Here is a 19,583-nt window from a genome sequence, read left to right on the forward strand (position 1 = left end):
GTCCAAGTTGCTAATTAATCCGTTAAACCCATGTTTGTTCTGATTTAAATAATTGTTTGGCCTTGGTGGCGCCGTTCTAGCTATATATTAATGAGAGACTATATTGTAATTATAACTTAAATTTCAGGGATGTGGTAGGTTCTTCCGGGTAATTTAATTCCACGTCATACCCTTCACTGGTCATTATTTCACTTGAATGCAAAAGTTAACTTCAATACACATTTCTTTGAAGTCCCCCATCTACATGCTCCAAGTAGGCATATTTGGAGGGATGTGACCTTGCTTGTCATTGCCAGAATAAAAGCTGAATGCTCAAGGTTAGGAGCAAGATACCATTTTTAATACCGCTTCACAAGAAAGTCAGATACACAAGCAGTAGCTTTGGACAGTTTGTTAAAATTGTTAGGATTGTTGTGGCACAGTGGTTGACTGATTAGAACATCTGACTCACAGTTCTGAGGACCCGGGTTCAAATCTGGCCTCCCCTTTGTGGAGTTTGCATGTTCTTCCCGTGCCTGCGTGGGTTTTCTGCGGGTACTCTGGCTTCCTCCCACATCCCAAAAACATGCATTAATTGGAGACTCTAAATTGCCCGTAGGCATGATTGTGAGTGCGAATTGTTGTTTGTTTCGATGTGAATGAACCTATATTAGGTTCATTTAAAACTCTAAACCGTAGGTGTGAATGTGAGTGAATGAATGCAGGCTCCAGCATGCCCGCAACCCTAGTGAGGATAAGCGGTACGGAAAATGAATGAATGAATGTTAGGATTGTCCCGATCCGATCATATGATCGGAAATCAGGCCCAATCACACTATGAAATCAGCCTGAGTGTACAGTACCTACTTGTTCATATATAACCTTCCAAAATAGGAAACCACTTGTTTCATTGCATTGCGGGGTCAGTTGATTGACAAAAAAAAGATGGCGGGTGGCGAATCTGCAACCAAAACAAAAGCGTTATCCCATGGTGTCGCTTCCAGGCGACACACAGAAAAGCAACATGAAAAAGGAGCCAATCTAGTTCTTTTTTGTTTTTTTTAAAGAAAATAAGAAGCTTGTGCGTTGTAAGGATATTAACAATGGCGGGGGATGTGTAGCGGGTGAGAAAGGAGACATCTGTGTGGATGACGAGGTAGAACTTCTACTTCGCAATGAAAGTCCAGATCACTGCCAAGGTAAAGAACATCTGATGCGTTGATCCACAATTATGTGTTTTAGTTGGTGTTGTTAGCATACAGTCATATTGAAACTGGGACTACCGGTCATAATCTCAGTAAAGATGAAAAGAAAGGGTAGCGTTTTCAACATCAATGTTAATTGTTAACACATGCAGGAAGAAGGTGACGTAAATCTGAATTACATTCGTGAACAATTGTTGTAGTGGAGAGTGTAAACATGAAGCTAGCCTAGCGTCTTTGAACAGGGATAATGTCTGTACTTTGGAAGTCTTTTCTGCCTGGCATTTTAGATAGCCGGATTTCTCATTAAATATGCGATATTTGAATCAGCTTTTCTCTGATTGGAGCGCATATCTTCCCAAATTTAAATATGGAAAACAGCTTGGCTCTGATTGGTCCATATCACGGTGTATGATAGCGCCATTCTCGAAGCTTGGGGTAGCCAAGCATTCACAGCGACGTCGCGTCCTTTCGTTGCATTCAGACTGGAATCCCTCGCAAGAGTTTGAAAGTGGGGTTATTTACACACACTGAAAGTTGATTCAGTGCTACCGACTATAAAGTACAGTTGAAACCGTAAGTTTACATACACTATATTAGATATGCTTTTTCCCCTCATTGTCTGACATGAAATCAGACTAAACTTTTTCTGTTTTAGTTCGGTTAGGATAACAAACATTATTTCTATTTGCTGAATGCCAAAATAATGACAAAGATTTTTTAAGACAATTTTTCATTACTTTCTTCAACGTCAGAGGTTTATGTATTTCATTAGCATTTGGTACCATTGCATTTAAACTATGACTTGGGTCAAATGTTTTGGAGGTCCTTCCACAAGCTTCTCACAATAGTTAGCAGACAATTTGGCTCATTCCTCATGACAGAACTGGTGTGACTGAGCCAAGTTTGTAGGCCGTCTTGCTCGCGCATGCCTTTTCAGGTCAGAATCAGAATCATCTTTCGGATGGTTAACGCAGAAGTCTGTGGTGTGATAGTGGTCGGTGGTGCGGCTGGGTGGGTGTGGGCTGTGAAAGTGTCCTTTTCAAATCTGCAGTAGAAGGTATTCAAGTCGTTGGCTAGTGTGCTATTGTTCTCAGCTTGGGGGGATCGATGGTCATTATGGCCCAACTGTTCGATTTTAGTTTTCTCAGACTACAGAGTGTCTCCAGAAATTAAGGTTTTTGTCCTTGTGTGCATTTGCAAACTGTAATCTGGCTTTTTAATGTTTCTTTTGAAGTCATGAGTTCTTCCCGGCAAAGTGGCCTCTCAGCCCATGTCGGTACAGTACTCATTTCACTGTGGATAATGACACACTCTTAACAGCTTCAGCCAGCATCTTCACATGGTATTTTGCTTTTGTTCTTTGGTTAATATAGACATTTAGGATCAACGCACATTCATCTCTGCGACACAGAACCGTTTCCTAACCGTATGATACTGGGACATTGCCATGGAGTTTGTACTTGGATATAATTGTTGCAACAGATAAATGTGGCACCTCTTCTGGCTTCTGGAAATTCCATCCAAGGATGAACCAGACTTGTGCAAGTCCACAATTCTCTTCCTGATATCTTGGCTGAGTTCTTTTTACTTTCCCATGTTGTTACAAAAAAAAAGCAGTATGTTTCAGGGGTACCTCGTTCAACTAAAACCACGATTGTGTCTCTAATTAACTCAAATGCTTCCAAAGACATGACATCGTTTTCCCAAAAGCTTTAAAGGCATAGTAATCTTACTGTATGTAAACTTCTGACTTTGAAGAAAGGATTGAAAACGTGTAAAAAAAAAAAGTCCTTCCATTATTATTCTCCCATTTAGCAAATAGAAATAATTTTGGTAATCTAATTGACCTAAAACAGGATGATTTCTGATTTCATGTCTGACAGTGAGGAAAAAAAGTATTTTTATGTACTGTAGTGTATATAAATTTCTGTTTTCAATTGTATCTCTACCAAGTTGGAAAGTACCAGAATTTTTTTTTTTTTGCAAACAAACATGAAGCAAAATGTCTTCTGTTTTACTGTCATTAGTTACTGTATGACAAATATACTTGCTTCTTTTACCCCACAGATTCGTGTTGATGGGAACGAGCGTAGCGTGCAGCATTCCTCAGGCGGAAGAGGAGGAGGGCCTTCATCACAGGGTGGGCACAGTTCTGGTGGCGAGGGCCCGATGCGCCATCATCAGCGGCCTGTTAGAGACCGAGGCGTGAAGAAGGAGAAGCCAGATGCTCCCCCTCTGGTGAACGGAGTGTCGTAGATTCATCACTGGAGGACCTTCTCAATTAGACACACATTCAGAAACGAACTCACAGTCTTCTCACACACACACACACACACACACACACAAACAACCGCTCATTAACCATCCACAGTTTTTTACTTTTTTCTTTTTTCTGTTTTTGTCAATTGCATCATTAGACAGGAGCTTCCATCAGCATGGAATGCTTATTATGATGAAGACCACTGCCTGTCTGCTACCTTTGTGTACTGCTCAGTGTAGTGCAGCTGGCTGGTCTGGGACCGAATGGGTGTTTTCCTCCCACAGTGAGAAAGCAATGAATCTAATATTCAGTTACATGCATCACTCTGCTATATTAGCTCATTAAGCAACATGGATGCAAAGCATGCTATCCTTCACTTTCTTTGCACCGTGAGGTTTCGTACAAGACCTTAGACTTGCTCATTTAGACCATATAGTTGGGGGACAATGAAGGCAACCCGTGACAGTTGTATTGGGAGCATTGCGGCCCAAGCACACTGTAGTCCGTAACCTTAGAACTGGCAAGGCGATCTAAAGCATGTGTGCTAAGTCACGTGGTAGTACGAGGTGTCGGTGTCACCTTATATGACACATCAATACCATCTTCTGTGTTTGTTCGTACAAATAACAATATGGGACACACACATTAACAGAATGTCACTCACCTTCGGACTGTCCTCCTTGCGACAAAGGCGTAACAGCTTTTTCATATCTATGGCTGCTTTTTGGACAAATACACAAGCAAGGTGAAAGTTTAAGACCTGATCTTGGACAGCAAACACACACACACACACACACACCAACATATTGACCCAATATGCTCATTGACATCTCATTTTGGAAATGTCTCTGCTCCCCTAACTGGACATGCTTTTACATCCCAGTTGGCTTGTTCGTTAAGCAGATAAACATGAATCCTCCCCAGTGGATTTTTCCATGCTCAGATTGAGAAGACAAATCAGTGTTGAGTTAATTCAGGGTAGATAAAACCCTTCATTGAGTTCGAGAAGGAAACATAGATAAAACATTTTGATCTTTTATTTACAGTAGTTTTCTTCGGTTGGAAGAACCTTGTTAAGTACACTACTTGGTTCCCTCCTATGATTTAGTTTGGAATAGATGTGCAATTTTTTTGTGGCGCTTTTCAAGTGTCGCCACCCATTTTTCCCATTGTTTTGTCTCCCATTGCCTCTGTATGAGTCCCATTGACCTTTTCAATCGTAGAACACATATCCATCCACAAATCTGTATCAGCTAACATAAATCCATGGCACACAGATGCAAATCTACTACAACAAAAAGTCTACACCAAGATTGGACCAAATACATTTCTTTCTGTTGCCACATGAAAGGTGTAACAAATTCCTTCTTTACAATGTGTCATCCATTTAATAATCTCTAAGTTTGTAATATATAGCAAATTTAACAAACCATTGTAAAAAGCTTTTAAGGCACCCAGTTCTCCCAGTAAATTCTTAAGAATCTAGTATGTGTAATGCAATGCTACGTCTCTGGCTTGTTGACTGATGATACGCATCTGTCATAGTCATTCTGTTCCTGTTATTTATGTATCACATCCTGTTTTGGCATCATGCAGCCTGACGTTTCCTGGTGTGTTTTGATGATTCAAGCTGAGCTCCATTTCCTCCATAAAAATTCCTGGTGTGTCTGTCAGAAAACGTAACGTAACTTTTAAACTAGATTATAAAACTAATTTGGATCCCAATGCTGAGTCCATTTTGCAGCTACTCTGAGGCTTTTTAAAGGTTGTTTACATCTCTGTGCCTTGGAATTGTGCATCTCTTTCTGCCCTTTTTACAAGCACCTGACTGATGTATAATTTTGTTTCAACTTTTTAGGCCCATGCAACATTCTTTTCTGTGCCACTCTGGATCTATACAAGTCTCGTCCTCACAACCCAGTTTCTGAGGCCAGTATTCCTTTCTCTTGTGCTTGCTTTTACAGAACTATGATTTGTGATTCTTTTCATTAATCTTTAGCTTTCACACTGCAGCCAGGCTGCATTTTTACAATTAGCATTTTCTGTAATGCATCAAGAAAGTGGTTTGAGTACAAATAACCTTTTTACTGTCCATAAAGCATCAACAGAATGAAGTTGTTTTGTGTTGTTAAAAAGGAGAGTTGGCATACTGTGTATATAATGATGTCATAAATTGTCTGAAAAAAAGATTTGTACTTTTGTTTCAAATGTGCACTTATCCTTATTTTCTTTCTTTGGTTGCTGTTTGATATCAGTTAAATGCTAGATCTCTTTATAATAAACTTGCTGTACAAAAGTATCCTCCATAGCACGATTGAGTCACATTGATAGGGAATGTCCAAAGCGCTGCCGCAGAGGTCCAAAACTAGTAAATATTTACAACACAGAGGAAGAATTTCACATGAAACAATGAATATATGATCCTATACTGTATTGTGTCTCAAGGAATGTTAAGGAAGAAAACTATTACTGCATTTACTGTCCAAGATGCATTGACCTAAAATTAAGTTTTAACAGTGTTTCCGCTGTAGGTTTTTAATTTAAAATGTATGACTGACATGTAGTTTTAAGTGGTTGTCAGAGGGGAAATGCATCAGGCCTGCTGGAATTGTTTTGGACAAGCTTAAATCAGTTTTCTCAAGATTGCGTTGATGATTTTAAGCTTGCTTTCCATATATTAGCAATCTAGACTAAAATCATTTCATCTTTAAATGTTGCCAGATGCATGCAGTCCTTTTAATCATTACACTTATTGTTTGAGATGTATAGTGGAGAAATTGCAAAAAAAAAATCTTGAACCTTCATTTAAAAATAAAACAATCACATTTACTATCCATTGTTGCGACAGAATCAAATATTTGTGAAGAAAAATATTTTCTGGTTGTTTCAGCATAGAAAACTAAAGTATCTGACCTAACCGTCCATTTCATCATTGGTCAACCAGGAAAATTATGTGGTTCATTATAACAGAGCATTTGTTTTACACCCAGGATTAGTAAGAGGGAAGAATTAAGATGATATGGTATGTCAGGTTACATTCCAGTTCCAGTCCAAACAACAATAAAAAAAGGATAAATTTTTTTAAAGTTGAAGTCAACTTTTCAACAGTAAGAATTTAACGTGTCCATTGTTGTGTTTATAGGGGTTAATACTAACAAATAGCGTTGCAGAAAGCAAAGTTTGTGCTATAATAGAAAATGTTCTTTGAGGAGGTGGGAAACTGTTGCATGCTGCCCATGTATAGTCAGTAAGGGAATGGTGCGATGAAATCATCTTGGCAGATGAAAGTGTCATCATTCTGGCAAGGTTTATGCTAATGTATCCGTTAAATGTTAGAAACAAACAAAATGGAAACAAAACTATTTGGATGAGTAAACATGACTGTGGTCAACTGAAGAAACCCGCATGGAAATCCTAAAAGGAATACCACCAATGACAAAAAAATTACAGCTGTTGAATTTCGGAAATGCAAAACTATTATCTTACAGTTTGTGTGTTTATTCTGGTAAACCCTGTGAATTCAGCCTTGCTGTTAAAAAAAAGAAGAAAAAAAACATGATGGTAATGCTTCCTAAAGGCGTATAACTAAGGATTCAACCCTTTGAAGACTTTTCTATTGGTATGTGTTATTTGCAGATTGGCTGTTGTATGTAAATTCTTCCCTTATGAATGATACCAACAATAATGATAGCCTGGATCAGAGGTGTGATGGTTGAATAAAACTTAAAATATTGGTAAAATATTTTCACTGGGCTATTGTTAACTTGATGTGACTTCATCATGGGGGGAAATGTGTTAGTTTGACTTTTTGAGCATTTTTCCACAAAATGTTTTCACCCAATTTGGAGTAAATGGAGGTGAACATGGTTGTTTAAATATAAAGTATAGTTTGTATGAATGAAGATGGTGTCTACCTGCTAACTGTTGCTCCAATCTGAACATTTCTGAGGAGTGTCACTGGTTTGCAAGACAAATGTTAATTACAATTATAGATAGTGGAGGACTAGATTTAAAAATGTCTCGGATTTGTATGAGTAAAACCTGATTTTGACCATTCTAAATGACAATATTTAATGACAGATGGGTAATGCAGCATCAAGATCCTGAATTGCATCCCTCAGTCAGCATTCACTCCATTGGGGGTTGCAACATGTTTTCAACTGAAGATGACCAACTTTGACTTGTTCTTGCTTGCCACGCTGCAGCAAATATTTCTTCTCACTCCAGAATGTATAATGCAAATACTAACTTGACACATTGCTGGCTGTTTAACAGAAAAGCAGGAAGGCGAGATGTAAAGAAAAATCTGTACATATACTTAAACCAGGGTAGTCTAAAAAGCTGTAAATCTTGTGAGCACTTTTGGGCATTTTTTGTTTCCCTATGTAAATACTACTTACTAGCATTTAAGGTGTCTGGGTTTACATGTCTGGTTATAGTGCAATATATTTTGTATGCAAGCAGTTTCAATAAACAAAATTTGATCTTCTGATAACTCTGACCTCATCTTTGTATTGTACAACTGTTTTGTATTTTATTTTCATGTATTTTATTATGTTCTCTTAAGGAGACATTCAATTTACACTGTTCTGTATTTGTAGTTTCAATAACAATGTCTTAGTCTTATGGTAACAATTCTGGGATATCTGAATTTAGTCATTTGTGCTGTTTAAGTGGAGACTATCCCAGCTGACATTGGGCAAGAGGTGAGGTGCACCCTGAACTGATCACCACCCAATCCCAGATTTAAAATAGCCATCTGTTTTCTATAGACTTAGGGCAAAAGGCAGACTATACCATGGACTGTAGCCAGTCAAACAACAGGGCACAAAGAGACAGACCACCATTCACACTCAGATTAACACCATCACTTAGTGGGAACTGAACCGCTGCCTCCACTTGAGTCAGTGAGGGAGGCAATGCACCATCAGTAACGGTGTTTAAAATTTATTTTAAAGATATATATATTCATGACTTACTAGTATTAAAATATAGTTTAAGCAAATTTTAGTTTTCTGTTTTTCTTTTTTTTTTTTTTATCCTAGAGTTGCTTGGTTACAAGAAACAACTGGAAGGACAACTTCAATGGAAGAGAAACCATGAGGCAAAAATAAGGGTGACACGGAGAAAGGTTAGCCTCTTAACAAAGCAAACCAAAGGTGTGAAACTTTTGAGACCTGCCCAAGAAATACAATGATATATCCACAGCCAAGCCACTTATTGAGACTGCTCAGCAAAAACCCAAAGCATTAGCTACCTACCTGAAAGTTACATGAGAGAGGTAGAGGCCAGGAGAATAAACATGATGATGATGATCTGCAACAACCCAGTTAAGGTTTGCTCTCACTGGTGAGCGAGCAATGCTGAAACAGCCTCACCCAAGGCTGAGACAGAGCAATACTGTAAGAGTATCTGGGAGAAGGAATCGTCGCACAATATCAACACCCAATGGCTGGCAGATTTACAAGCAGAGCACAGCAACCTTCCAGAACAAGAACCAGTAGTCATAGCAGTGGCAGCGAGCCAATCAAGAGTGTTGAAGATGAAGAGCTGGACAGCACCTGGGCCCGACATGATTCACCCCTACTGGCTCAAGAAGCCAACTGCTTTCCATGAATGCCTTGGCAACACAAATGAACCAGCTGCTAACATTGGGGACCCACCCAGATTGGCTAACCCAAGGTCAGACTGTTCTCATCATGCAGGAGCCCCAGAAGGGAACGACACCATCAAACTACCAGCCTATAACCTGTTTCAGCACCACATGGAAGCTCCTATCAGGCATAATTGTGGCCAAAATGACTAGGCATATGTTCCGAGACATGAGCAGAGCACAAAAAGGCCTTGAAAAAACAGCCCCAAAGCATGATGTTTCCACTCTCATGCTTCACAGTAGGTATGGTGTTCTTTGGATGCAACCCAGCATTCTTTCTCCTCCAAACACGACAAGTTGAGTTTTTACCAAAAAGTGCTATTTTGGTTTCATCTGACTATGACATTCTCCCGATCCTCTTCTGGATCATCCAAATGCTCTCTAGCAAATTTCAGACGGGCCTGGACATGTACTGCCTTAAGCAGGGGGACAGGTCTGGCACTGCAGGATTTGAGTACCTGGCGGCGTAGTGTGTTACTGATGGTAGCCTTTGTTACTTTGGTTGGTCCCAGCTCTCTGCAGGTCATTTACTAGGTCCCCCTGTGTGGTTCTGGAATTTTTGCTCACTGTTCTTGTGATCATTTTGACCCCACGGGGTGAAATCTTGCGTGGAGCCCCAGATCGAGGGAGCTCATCAGTTGTCTTGTATGTCTTCCATTTGCTCCCACAGTTGATTTCTTCACACCAAGCTGCTAACCTATTCCAGAGGCAGTCTTCCCAGCCTGGTGCAGGTCTCCAATTTTGTTTCTGGTGTCCTTTGACAGCTCTTTAGTCTTGACCATCGTGGAGTTTGGAGTGTGACTGTTTGAGGTTGTGGACAGGTGTCTTTTACACTGATAACAAGTTCAAACAGGTGCCATTAATACAGATAACGGGTGGAGGACAGAGTAGCCTCTTAAAATTAAAGTTAAGTTTAAAAAAAAAAATTATTCTACACAAACACACACACACACATTATCTAGCTCGTTTGAGATTTTTTGTCCAATCAGATTTCAGTTTCTGTGTGTTGCCATGTCAAAGTGATCTGCCCTTGGCCTTCAGAATCCCCATTGCTGGTTTAGGACAAATAGGAACTATGAAAAGTGGCTATCTTTCTTCACTAATCCGAGTTCATATTCATTCCTTACGTCAGTCTCCGCCTTCGCTGCATAGTCTCTCTCTCAAGTCTCCCTCGCCGTACACTGCATTTTCTCGTCCTCTAATTGGTTGGATTTCCCGTCGTCTGATTGGTTGATCGTTGTCCTGCAACTACCTCAATGGGGTTCGCGCAGGTGCCAAGACGGAGGAATATCTGACATGATTGAAAAGTCATTTTCAAAGCGGAATTAAAAAAAAAAAAAATTAAATTAATTTAATTTTTTTAAATAAAGAAACATTGGACATTGTGAGGACGGCGGCTGGCTTGTTGGAACCCGGAAAAGGGTTTATTCGCTTCACTTCTAGAGCAGCTAGAACTTTCTAGTTGTGACTGCTAGTTACAGGTAGCTCTGACAACCCAACACAACTCGGAGGAGCAAATTAAGGATTATAGAGTTTATCTATCAATAATACCCATCTTTGGTGAGTACGGTGTATTTTATTTAAAATGTTTACGCTTGTGTTATGTTATTAGAAATTAGAACTGATATGTTCTCGTGTAAAGATTTGTAATTTTTCGGGAGGTGATGTTGGAAGACAACATTTCAATTATGTTTCTTGCTTTAATGAGTAAAAATGGTATACATCCGGGGTCTCCAACCTTAATGAAACTAAGAGCTACTTCTGGGGTATTGATTAATGCGAAGGTCTCCCAGTTTGATACACACTTCTGAAATAACAAACATTCTCAAATTACCTTTCATAATATTTTATTATTATATGTTATTATTCATAAGTAATGATCTTCATTTATGTACAGACTGATCAGTTTAATGAGTTCTCACAATAATTAGGAAACAGATAAATATCAATATGCAACACTTAATTTCTATAAATCTCCACCGGTGTTTACATTTTCAAATGAGCACTTCTGCAAGGTCTATAGAAAGTCACAATGTCCCATCACTGAGGAGCAACTTCTCTCTCTCTCTCTCTCTCTCTCTCTCTCTCTCTCTCTCTCTCTCTCTCTCTCTCTCTCTCTCTCTCTCTCTCTCTCTCTCACTCTCACTCACTCACTCACTCACTATTATTCCACCCATATTTTAAATTGCGTTTTTGCACATTATTTTGTGACGTGATAGTGGCCCAGAAGAAGAAGGCCCAGGTCCAAAATGCACTGCACTCCACTGATATGATGATATAATATATTAGATATAGTCATTCAGCAAGACTGACATAAGAACAACAGACTAAATCTGCAGTACTTCATAAAACAAGATTGACTTTTGTTTTACTAACATGTTTCACCAATGTGAACTAAATTAAATTCAATTTAACTGGACAAAGTACAAACGTTAATTGAATGAAAGAGAGTAACTGAATGAAAATGTTAAGATCATGTTGTGCCTACTCAAGCATACTTCATAAATAATGTGATGACGACAGATTTAGTTTAGAATTTGAGTACTAAGAAAATCATGTACATCCAGTTTTATCGAGTTTACTCCGCAATGAATGAAAATTAAAAGTGCAGTATGGGTTACAAACCACAGGGGGGAGGTGTGGTGCCTTCACTTGATGGAGAGAGACAGGAGCGTCTCCATTTGGAACAGTTTCACGTGATAATAGTTATTATTGTTACATTATGAACCTCCTTATTGCTAAAAATAACAACCAGTAAAATTATGAAAGACAGAATTGATTGCGTCGTTCAATTGGAATCGAGGGTTTTAATCATATCCTTGCCATAATGACATCTTATCTCAGCGTCTTTCAGGCTCATTTTGTCATTTTACGCACTACCAACTAATCCTGCGATTTCTGCATTAAAATCTCATCACTTTGCATCTCTCTCTCTCTCTCTCTCTCTCTCTCTCTCTCTCTCTCTCTCTCTCTCTGTCTGTCTCTCTGTGTCTGTCTCTCTCTGTCTCTCAAGGTCTGACCTAGTTTTGGACAGCCTCCCTACACATACACACACAGTTTGATGTTTAAAACATAAGACAAGGGGTAGATTTTTTTTGTGTGTGAAGTTGTATTTTATATCAATGAAATGGCTGGATTGTATCAAGGTCGTGGCCACTTTGCTTATGGACATTTCCATGGCACTCTGAGGTGAAATGACACACTTCATCCAAGGGGATGAGGACAAAGCAGCACAGATCTGAATCCTAGATTCTGCCTCGTTAAATAAGATATTGTTTCTCTCCTCCTCATCATTTCTCTTGGAGCCTGCTGTTTGTACTTACGGAGTTGTGATGCAGAGTAGTGCTGGCATGTTGCCATAGATCACACCAAAATACACACACGCACACACACACACATGCACACACTGCTTGCAGCAAGACCTCTAATGTTGTGTTACAAAAATTCAAATGCGCTACATTTTGTGTATGTGTTGATCTGTTGTTGACTTAAAAAAACATGCAAGCTTTTGCATGGGAGACAGCGATGTCGCACAAAGGAGCCACAGTGAGAGCTTGCCGACACCACACATGCTGAGTGAGACGTTTGGACCATCTGGTCAATCATTTCTCAAGGCAAGGCGTAAACAGTGAAACAGTAAAACGTGCTGCTGGGCACGTGTCACAGCAAGTGCATGATGGTTGTCGACTGTGTGGAGTGAGGATGATCATCAGGGGCGTTGAACAGGGGGGGAAAAACTTGACACTGACCATTTGGGGGGGGCCCCTAGTCCGGCTGTCCAACAGGGTGCCCGCCACCCTACCGTCGACAAAAAATCTTTGCAAGAACATCACACTCCACCCGTCCGAAAAAAACTTCTAGTAGGAAATTGCCGATTTTACATACTTTGCGATTTTTGTAATGAAATTGCGGATTTCACATACTTTGCAGATTTTTGGAATGAAATCGTCAATTTCACATACTTTGTGATTTAAAAAAAATATTATTTTTAAAGTATTCATTCATTGCCCAGCTTGTTGACAAGACTCTTTTTTTGTGATGTGTCAAATTTACAAGACATTTTTTTGGTCTGTTTTGGGGCACTTTCACTGTAATTGAGTCTAACCTTTTCAAAACCTCCGACAACAAGGTCGCACTTCGACGTCATATTTGGATGGCACATGACCAGAGAGAGCCAATCACAAGCGTTGCCTTTAGAAGGAGGAAGTGATATGAAAAAAAATCTGATCTTTTGCGACTATTTTTCAAATGTAACTTAAATTGTAAACATGGCAATTTCCCAAACAACTGTAATATAATTACACATCTTCTCCCAGTAATGTAGTGGATTCCAATTACATAAATTTTGTAATTCAATTATGTAATCCCAGTTACATGTAATTACTTAACGGTGCTCTTCAACACTGTCTCCAGGTACTCCTGCTTTCTCCCAAATCTCCAAAACATGCATGTTACGTTCATGAAGATGCTAATAGTCCACAGCTGTGAATGTTAGTGTGAACGATAGTTTGTCTACAGTATACTCTATGTGCCTTGCGTTTAACTAGCGACCACTCCACCAGGGTGCACCCTGCCTTTCTCCTATATACAGCTGGGATAGACTTCATATTTCCTGGTACAGAAAGGTTCTGTGTAAATTACTGTGAGGTAAAAGTTTCAATGAGTCTAAATCACAGCAGACACAATACATTTAATATATTCACAACAAAATGAATACTGGAATATAGTCTAATCGAGTTCTAATACAAGAGCTGTATAAAATAAAAGTTTGACCAAAAGGTAATGATAGTTTTAAATGACAGATATTCAGTCAGCAATATGTTTCTTCTGTGGTCAACGATCTATTTAATGTAAACCATATCATGAACACATGAGCACAGTTTTCCTGAAGACAACCCTAGCATGCTGTATCAAGTGTAGTTTTTCTTCACATTGAGCCTCAGTTTTTTTTCGCAGCTCTTTCCAATGCTTGGCCTTTATCTCACCCACTATGACCTGGCCCTCCATGAGCCTGCTTGATTTGTACCTCCAGGGAGGCACCGTGAGCACCACTTGCAGCAGCCACAGAGGGAGCCTGCTCTTGGGGTCCCTCTGGTGGCCGAAAGGTCATATGCTTTCAGTAGCTTGCTGCTTCTCTTTACTCAACTACCATGCTGCCCCTTCTGGCCAGAGGTGGCAAAAGTACTGACATGCAGTTGTAGAAGTACATACAGTATACATGTACAAAGAAAGAATCTGGTAAAGGTAGAAGTACAAATTTGACTTATTTACTTAAGTGATTTTGTTTTCTTAAAAAAAGGACAGAGTCTGCAATGTACTTAGGTACATAAGTAAACATTTATTTTGCTGTCTATAATATAGCCGTTTTGATAACTTGGCACAAAAATAAATAAACCAAGAGCTAGCTAGCATTGGCTAAGGCTTTTATGCTATGAAACCAACCAGTTCTATGGCTTTGCTAATGCAGTGAACTGACTAACATAAAATGCTGCAGCAGCTAATGATAACTGAAAAAATACACAGACGGAGAACTTGCAAATGGCAGAAGCTGGTGGTTTTTAAGATGGTAGAAGGCACAACATAGTCACCACATATCGTTCTTAGTGCTGATAACATCAAACAATTCTCTTAAATAAGGCCTTGCATTTGGAATATCTTGGTTCTCTGAATCGGTTGCATCATCATCGTTCATGCTCCTTGCTTATCGCTGCTGTTTTTCCCCCCGTCTTATAAAACCCCACTTTGTCTCCCTCTATTTAGGCATTTTTTTTATGTCGCAGAGGTTGAAAAAAAGTATATTTTGATAAAGTAAGGGGTCGAAATAAAAATAAATGGTGTTATTTCTGAGGTATGAATGAATAAGTATGAATTTGTGTCGGAACTATTGCATGTCTTTACCGTTATTACGATTGTATAAAGACAAGAGTGTAATGGGTTTCATGTCTTGTTATAATCATTTCTGCACTTGTATTTGCAGAGTTTGAAGGGCAACACATAAATTGTGAAACTTACACGGACTTTATAAAGCTGTTTGTGTCTTTACCGTTATGCACTTTTGTCTTTTTTGTTTCATCATGGAAGACATTTACCCATATTAAACTGAGGTGACATAAAAAAAAATTGCTAAATTGAATGGGCTGGCTTGAATTTAGGTAGGGGCGGGGTGAACTCAGTGATACTTAAATGTTAGCAATAGCTCTGCCTCTGAGTTGAGGCCGATGAACAAAGAATCCTCTCATTTCAGCCACTGAGCTTTTATACTTACTGTCACCAATTTGAATCCGAAAGATTCATTTACTCTTTCCCACGGTGTGGTGGCTAACTCAAAGGAAAATTTAAACAAAGAAATCACCTTTCATTTGTGTAAATGTGAGGTGACTCATCAGACAATCACGGTGTGATCTTCACAGAGTGTATCACAATGTTGCCAGATGAAGGTACAACAATTTAACTGTGTTTCATGAATGTGACACACGCTTTTGTTCACCGAACACGAATCTTTAGAAAGAAAAGGGTTTTAAAAAAAAATAAAAAATCTTTTTCAGCGTGTCCCTGTCTTGTGTGCAGCCTTATTCATCCTGTGTGTGCGTCCCTCCCACCCAATACCTCTGCCTCGCTGTCAGCTTGCCTCGACCACGTAGCAGATTCCTGGCAGAGGCAGGCGCTTGTGTCGACTCTCCTTCTCTTCTCACTCCCCTTTTCCCTGTCTGTGTTTCACGCACACGTACACGTACACGCAGACACCGCGTGGATCACTTGCCATGCATGTGGAACCACGTAGCACCAGTTTTGGATTGTGAGCAGCCTCACAAAGACAGCCGGAGCCTGTCATGGATCTTTTTGAACTGGACTTTTTCCGAGACTGGGAGCTTGAACAACCATGGTGAGTTATTTAGTCTCTTTTATTCTGTCTGTGCTTATTATTATTATGATTATTATTATTATTTATTTTTTTTTTAAATTAGACGTGGACACGAACTTGCGTTGTGCTCCCTTTTTACGAGTGATGGAGATGAAGCCAAAAGCGAGCTCTTCCTTTGTGTCAACCGATGTTTGGCTGACTCAAATGCTTGCGTACATACACGCGTGCAACACCGGATTTGAGTCTTATTATTGTGCAATGATGGAATGTTGGATGTTGACATAGTGATCAGTGCACATACTAATATCGCAATCACGTGCACGGATTGTTAACAGGTAGCAGCAAGTTTGGTTCCACAGTGTGTGCTTGCTGTTACCAGAGTTGGTACTGTGCTTCTCATCGTCTGGCTGATACGTGCACGTAGACCGAACGAGTCAATTTGCAGTGAAAGAGATGAATGGGCATCATTTGTGGTCTCAGCAAGATTCCAGATATTATCAGCATTTTAATATAATAATAATAATAATAATTATTATTATTATTATATAATTATTATTTACCAAATGTTACCTGACACAATAAAGGATTGCGAGGTGTATTTAACTATATTTAACATATTCATATTTAACTGAGGTAACCAAGATCTTAAAAACACCTCTCAGTAGGATGCACTACAAACTACAGCTGCAATAATGATGCTATATATATATGCTATAGTTAAATAGTTTCAAACTCAGCATTACATTATAATCTTTGCAAAAGACGGAGTTACACAGTTCATTGTGCAGGTGTGCCTAATGCTGGTTGGTGTATTTTATTTTGCTTGAATTAATTAATAGATACAGTAAATATGCAATAGCGCATTGCCTGACACCATCCTTCACGGTTCTTGCATACTGTTCAGCAGGCACGTGCACAGACATTTTTGGAGGCAGGTGCCCAAGTCAAAAAAGGGGCACCCCAAACTTATTCATTCAATTAAGAAAATAAAACAGTGTGGCTGGCAAGACAAACTGTTAAAGCCTATGATTTAGGTGTATGCATGCTCAGCAAGCTGCAAGAAATGAAACAAAAAGTCCCAACAGAAGAATAACATCACTGTGATATTATTCCACAATGAAAGTCATCTGTAGTAATATAAACAACGTACTCAATGGCTTTAACATTGTTCTCACTTGTTATAGCAAATATCTTTTTAGTTTAGGCTGTTTGCACATGAATATAATGGAAGAAATGAGGGAACAGTAAACCGTTAATAATGACATAAAGAACAAAACAAGCTACATAAAAACTGGCTTGGCTTATTTTTTAATACCACATTTCATGGTCTTCTGTCTGTTAGTCGAAGGAGTATCATATTCTATATCACCACATCTCCAGGTCAACCATGTGTTACGGTGGGGCCACAATCACTTGGCTACAGTACTGGTGTTTTGGCTGTGTGTTCTATAGCTGGAAAATCTAAGCAGGCAAAAATGACACATGCATACACCCAGTGCTGTCCCTCAGTAGCCACCATGGAAGGCCCTGGAGCAAGGTACTTAACCCCCCGCTGCTGGAGCGGAGCAGCTCAGGGCTGAACAACAAGCTCAGGGTGTCTACACATTGCCCTCGCTCTGCCACCAGTCCATCACGCAGGGGCTGACAGCTGCTCCTGATGGGAAACGGGGCTGGCACAGACAACGGCTTTAATCCTGGAAAGAGAATATGGAAATGTGCATAAATGAGCGCTTTGAATAATGAACCCTGCTCGGGTGTTAACACGCAGGTGAAAGTGTGCCAGTCACAAGTGCATGATTGCATGTGCACTGTGTGACGTGTCTGCATGGACAGATCACAGTCATGTGTCAAGGCTTGTACATGGTGTTTCATTTAACTGTTCTTGCTGGGGCCGCAGAACCCAGAGAAGAGCAGAAAATGAAATATATATCAGAACAGGTATGTCTCTTAAAAAGCCTGTATTTATTAATCTTCATTTCACCAGTTAAGTCAATTGAGAACCAATTTTTGTTTACAATGACTGTAAGGTCAAGAGGCACCCACGGACAAAATAGAGACATTGCAAATAATACATCATAAAAGACAAACTTGTAAGATATCATACTAATGCAAAAACTCTATATGTGTTTATACCATACCTGTAGAATGATCTAAACCTAAAATTAAGTCATGGCTTAAGGCCATCAGAAGCAGGTGCGACTAACATACAACCCCAATTCCAATGAAGTTGGGACATTGTGTTAAACATAAATTAAAACAGAATACAATGAATTACAAATCATGTTCAACCTATATTTAATTGGATACACTACAAAGAGAATATATTTAATGTTCAAACTGATAAACTTGATTATTTTTAGCAAATAATCATTAACTTAGAATTTTATGGCTGCAACACATTCCAAAAAAGCTGGGACAGGGTCATGTTTACCACTGTGTTACATCACCTTTTCTTTTAACAACATTCAATAAACGTTTGGGAACTGATGACACTAATTGTTGAAGCTGTGTAGGTGGAATTCTTTCCCATTCTTGCTTGATGTACAGCTTCAGCTGTTCAACAGTCCGGGGTCTCCATTGTCGTATTCTACGCTTCATAATGCACCACACATTTTCAATGGGAGACAGGTCTGGACAGCAGGCCGGCCAGTCTCGTACCTGGACTCTTTTACTACGAAGCCACACTGTTGTAACACGTGCAGAATGTGGTTTGGCATTGTCTTGCTGAAATAAGCAGGGGCGTCCATGAAAAAGACGTTGCTTGGATGGAAGCATATGCTTCTCCAAAACCTGTATGTACCGTTCAGCATTAACTGGTGCCTTCACAGATGTAAGTTATCTATGCCATTGGCACTAACACAGTCCCATACCATCACAGATGCTGGCTTTTGAACTTTGCATCCAAAACAGTCCGGATGGTTCTTTTCCGAAAAACAATTTGAAATGCGGACCACAGAACACTTTTCCACTTTGTATCAGTCCATCTTAGATGAGCTCGGGCCCAGAGAAGCCGGCGACAGTTTCTGGGTGTTGTTGATAAATTACTTTTGCTTTGCATAGTAGAGTTTTAAATTTAAAACTTACGGATGTATCGCCGAACTGTATTTACTGACATTAGTTTTCTGAAGTGTTCCTGAGCCCATGTGGTGATATCCTTTACACATTGATGTCGGTTTTTGATGCAGTGCTGCCTGAGGGATCGAAGGTCACGGGCATTCAATGTGGGTTATCGGCCTTGCTGCTTACATGCAGTGATTTCTCCAGATTCTCTGAACCTTTTGATGATATTATGGACCGTAGATGATGAAATCCCAAAATTCCTTGCAATTGTACGCTGAGGAACATTGTTCTTAAACTGTTTGACTATTTTCTCACGCACTTGTTCACAAAGAGCAGTGATTTCACCAGATTCTCTGAACCTTTTGATGATATTATGGACCGTAGATGATGAAATCCCTAAATTCCTTGCAATTGTACGCTGAGGAACATTGTTCTTAAACTGTTTGACTATTTTCTCACGCACTTGTTCACAAAGAGGTGAACCCCGCCCCATCTTTGCTTCTGAATGACTGAGCAATTCAGGGAAGCTCCTTTTATACCCAATCATGGCACCCACCTGTTCCC

At 39.6% G+C, this 19,583-nt stretch overlaps 2 protein-coding genes across 5 annotated transcripts in view; both read left to right on the top strand.

Moving 5' to 3' along the window:
* The window catches only part of fmr1 (fragile X messenger ribonucleoprotein 1), a 31,508-nt gene extending 23,569 nt beyond the window's left edge, over window positions 1–7,939 (top strand). For both annotated transcript variants that reach the window (XM_061685461.1, XM_061685462.1), the window contains exon 15: window positions 3,252–7,939. In XM_061685461.1, the coding sequence (XP_061541445.1) occupies window positions 3,252–3,440 (189 nt within the window). In that variant the 3' untranslated portion in view covers window positions 3,441–7,939. The remainder of the gene's footprint in view (window positions 1–3,251) is intronic.
* Window positions 7,940–15,770: 7,831 nt separating this feature from the next.
* aff2 (AF4/FMR2 family, member 2) overlaps window positions 15,771–19,583 on the top strand; it is a 153,631-nt gene continuing 149,818 nt past the window's right edge. For all 3 annotated transcript variants that reach the window (XM_061686251.1, XM_061686252.1, XM_061686253.1), the window contains exon 1: window positions 15,771–15,980. In XM_061686251.1, coding sequence (XP_061542235.1) covers window positions 15,928–15,980 — 53 coding nt within the window. In that variant the 5' untranslated portion in view covers window positions 15,771–15,927. The remainder of the gene's footprint in view (window positions 15,981–19,583) is intronic.

Source organism: Phycodurus eques, chromosome 9 (assembly GCF_024500275.1).
Source record: "Phycodurus eques isolate BA_2022a chromosome 9, UOR_Pequ_1.1, whole genome shotgun sequence".
Taxonomy (NCBI): Eukaryota; Metazoa; Chordata; class Actinopteri; order Syngnathiformes; family Syngnathidae; genus Phycodurus; species Phycodurus eques.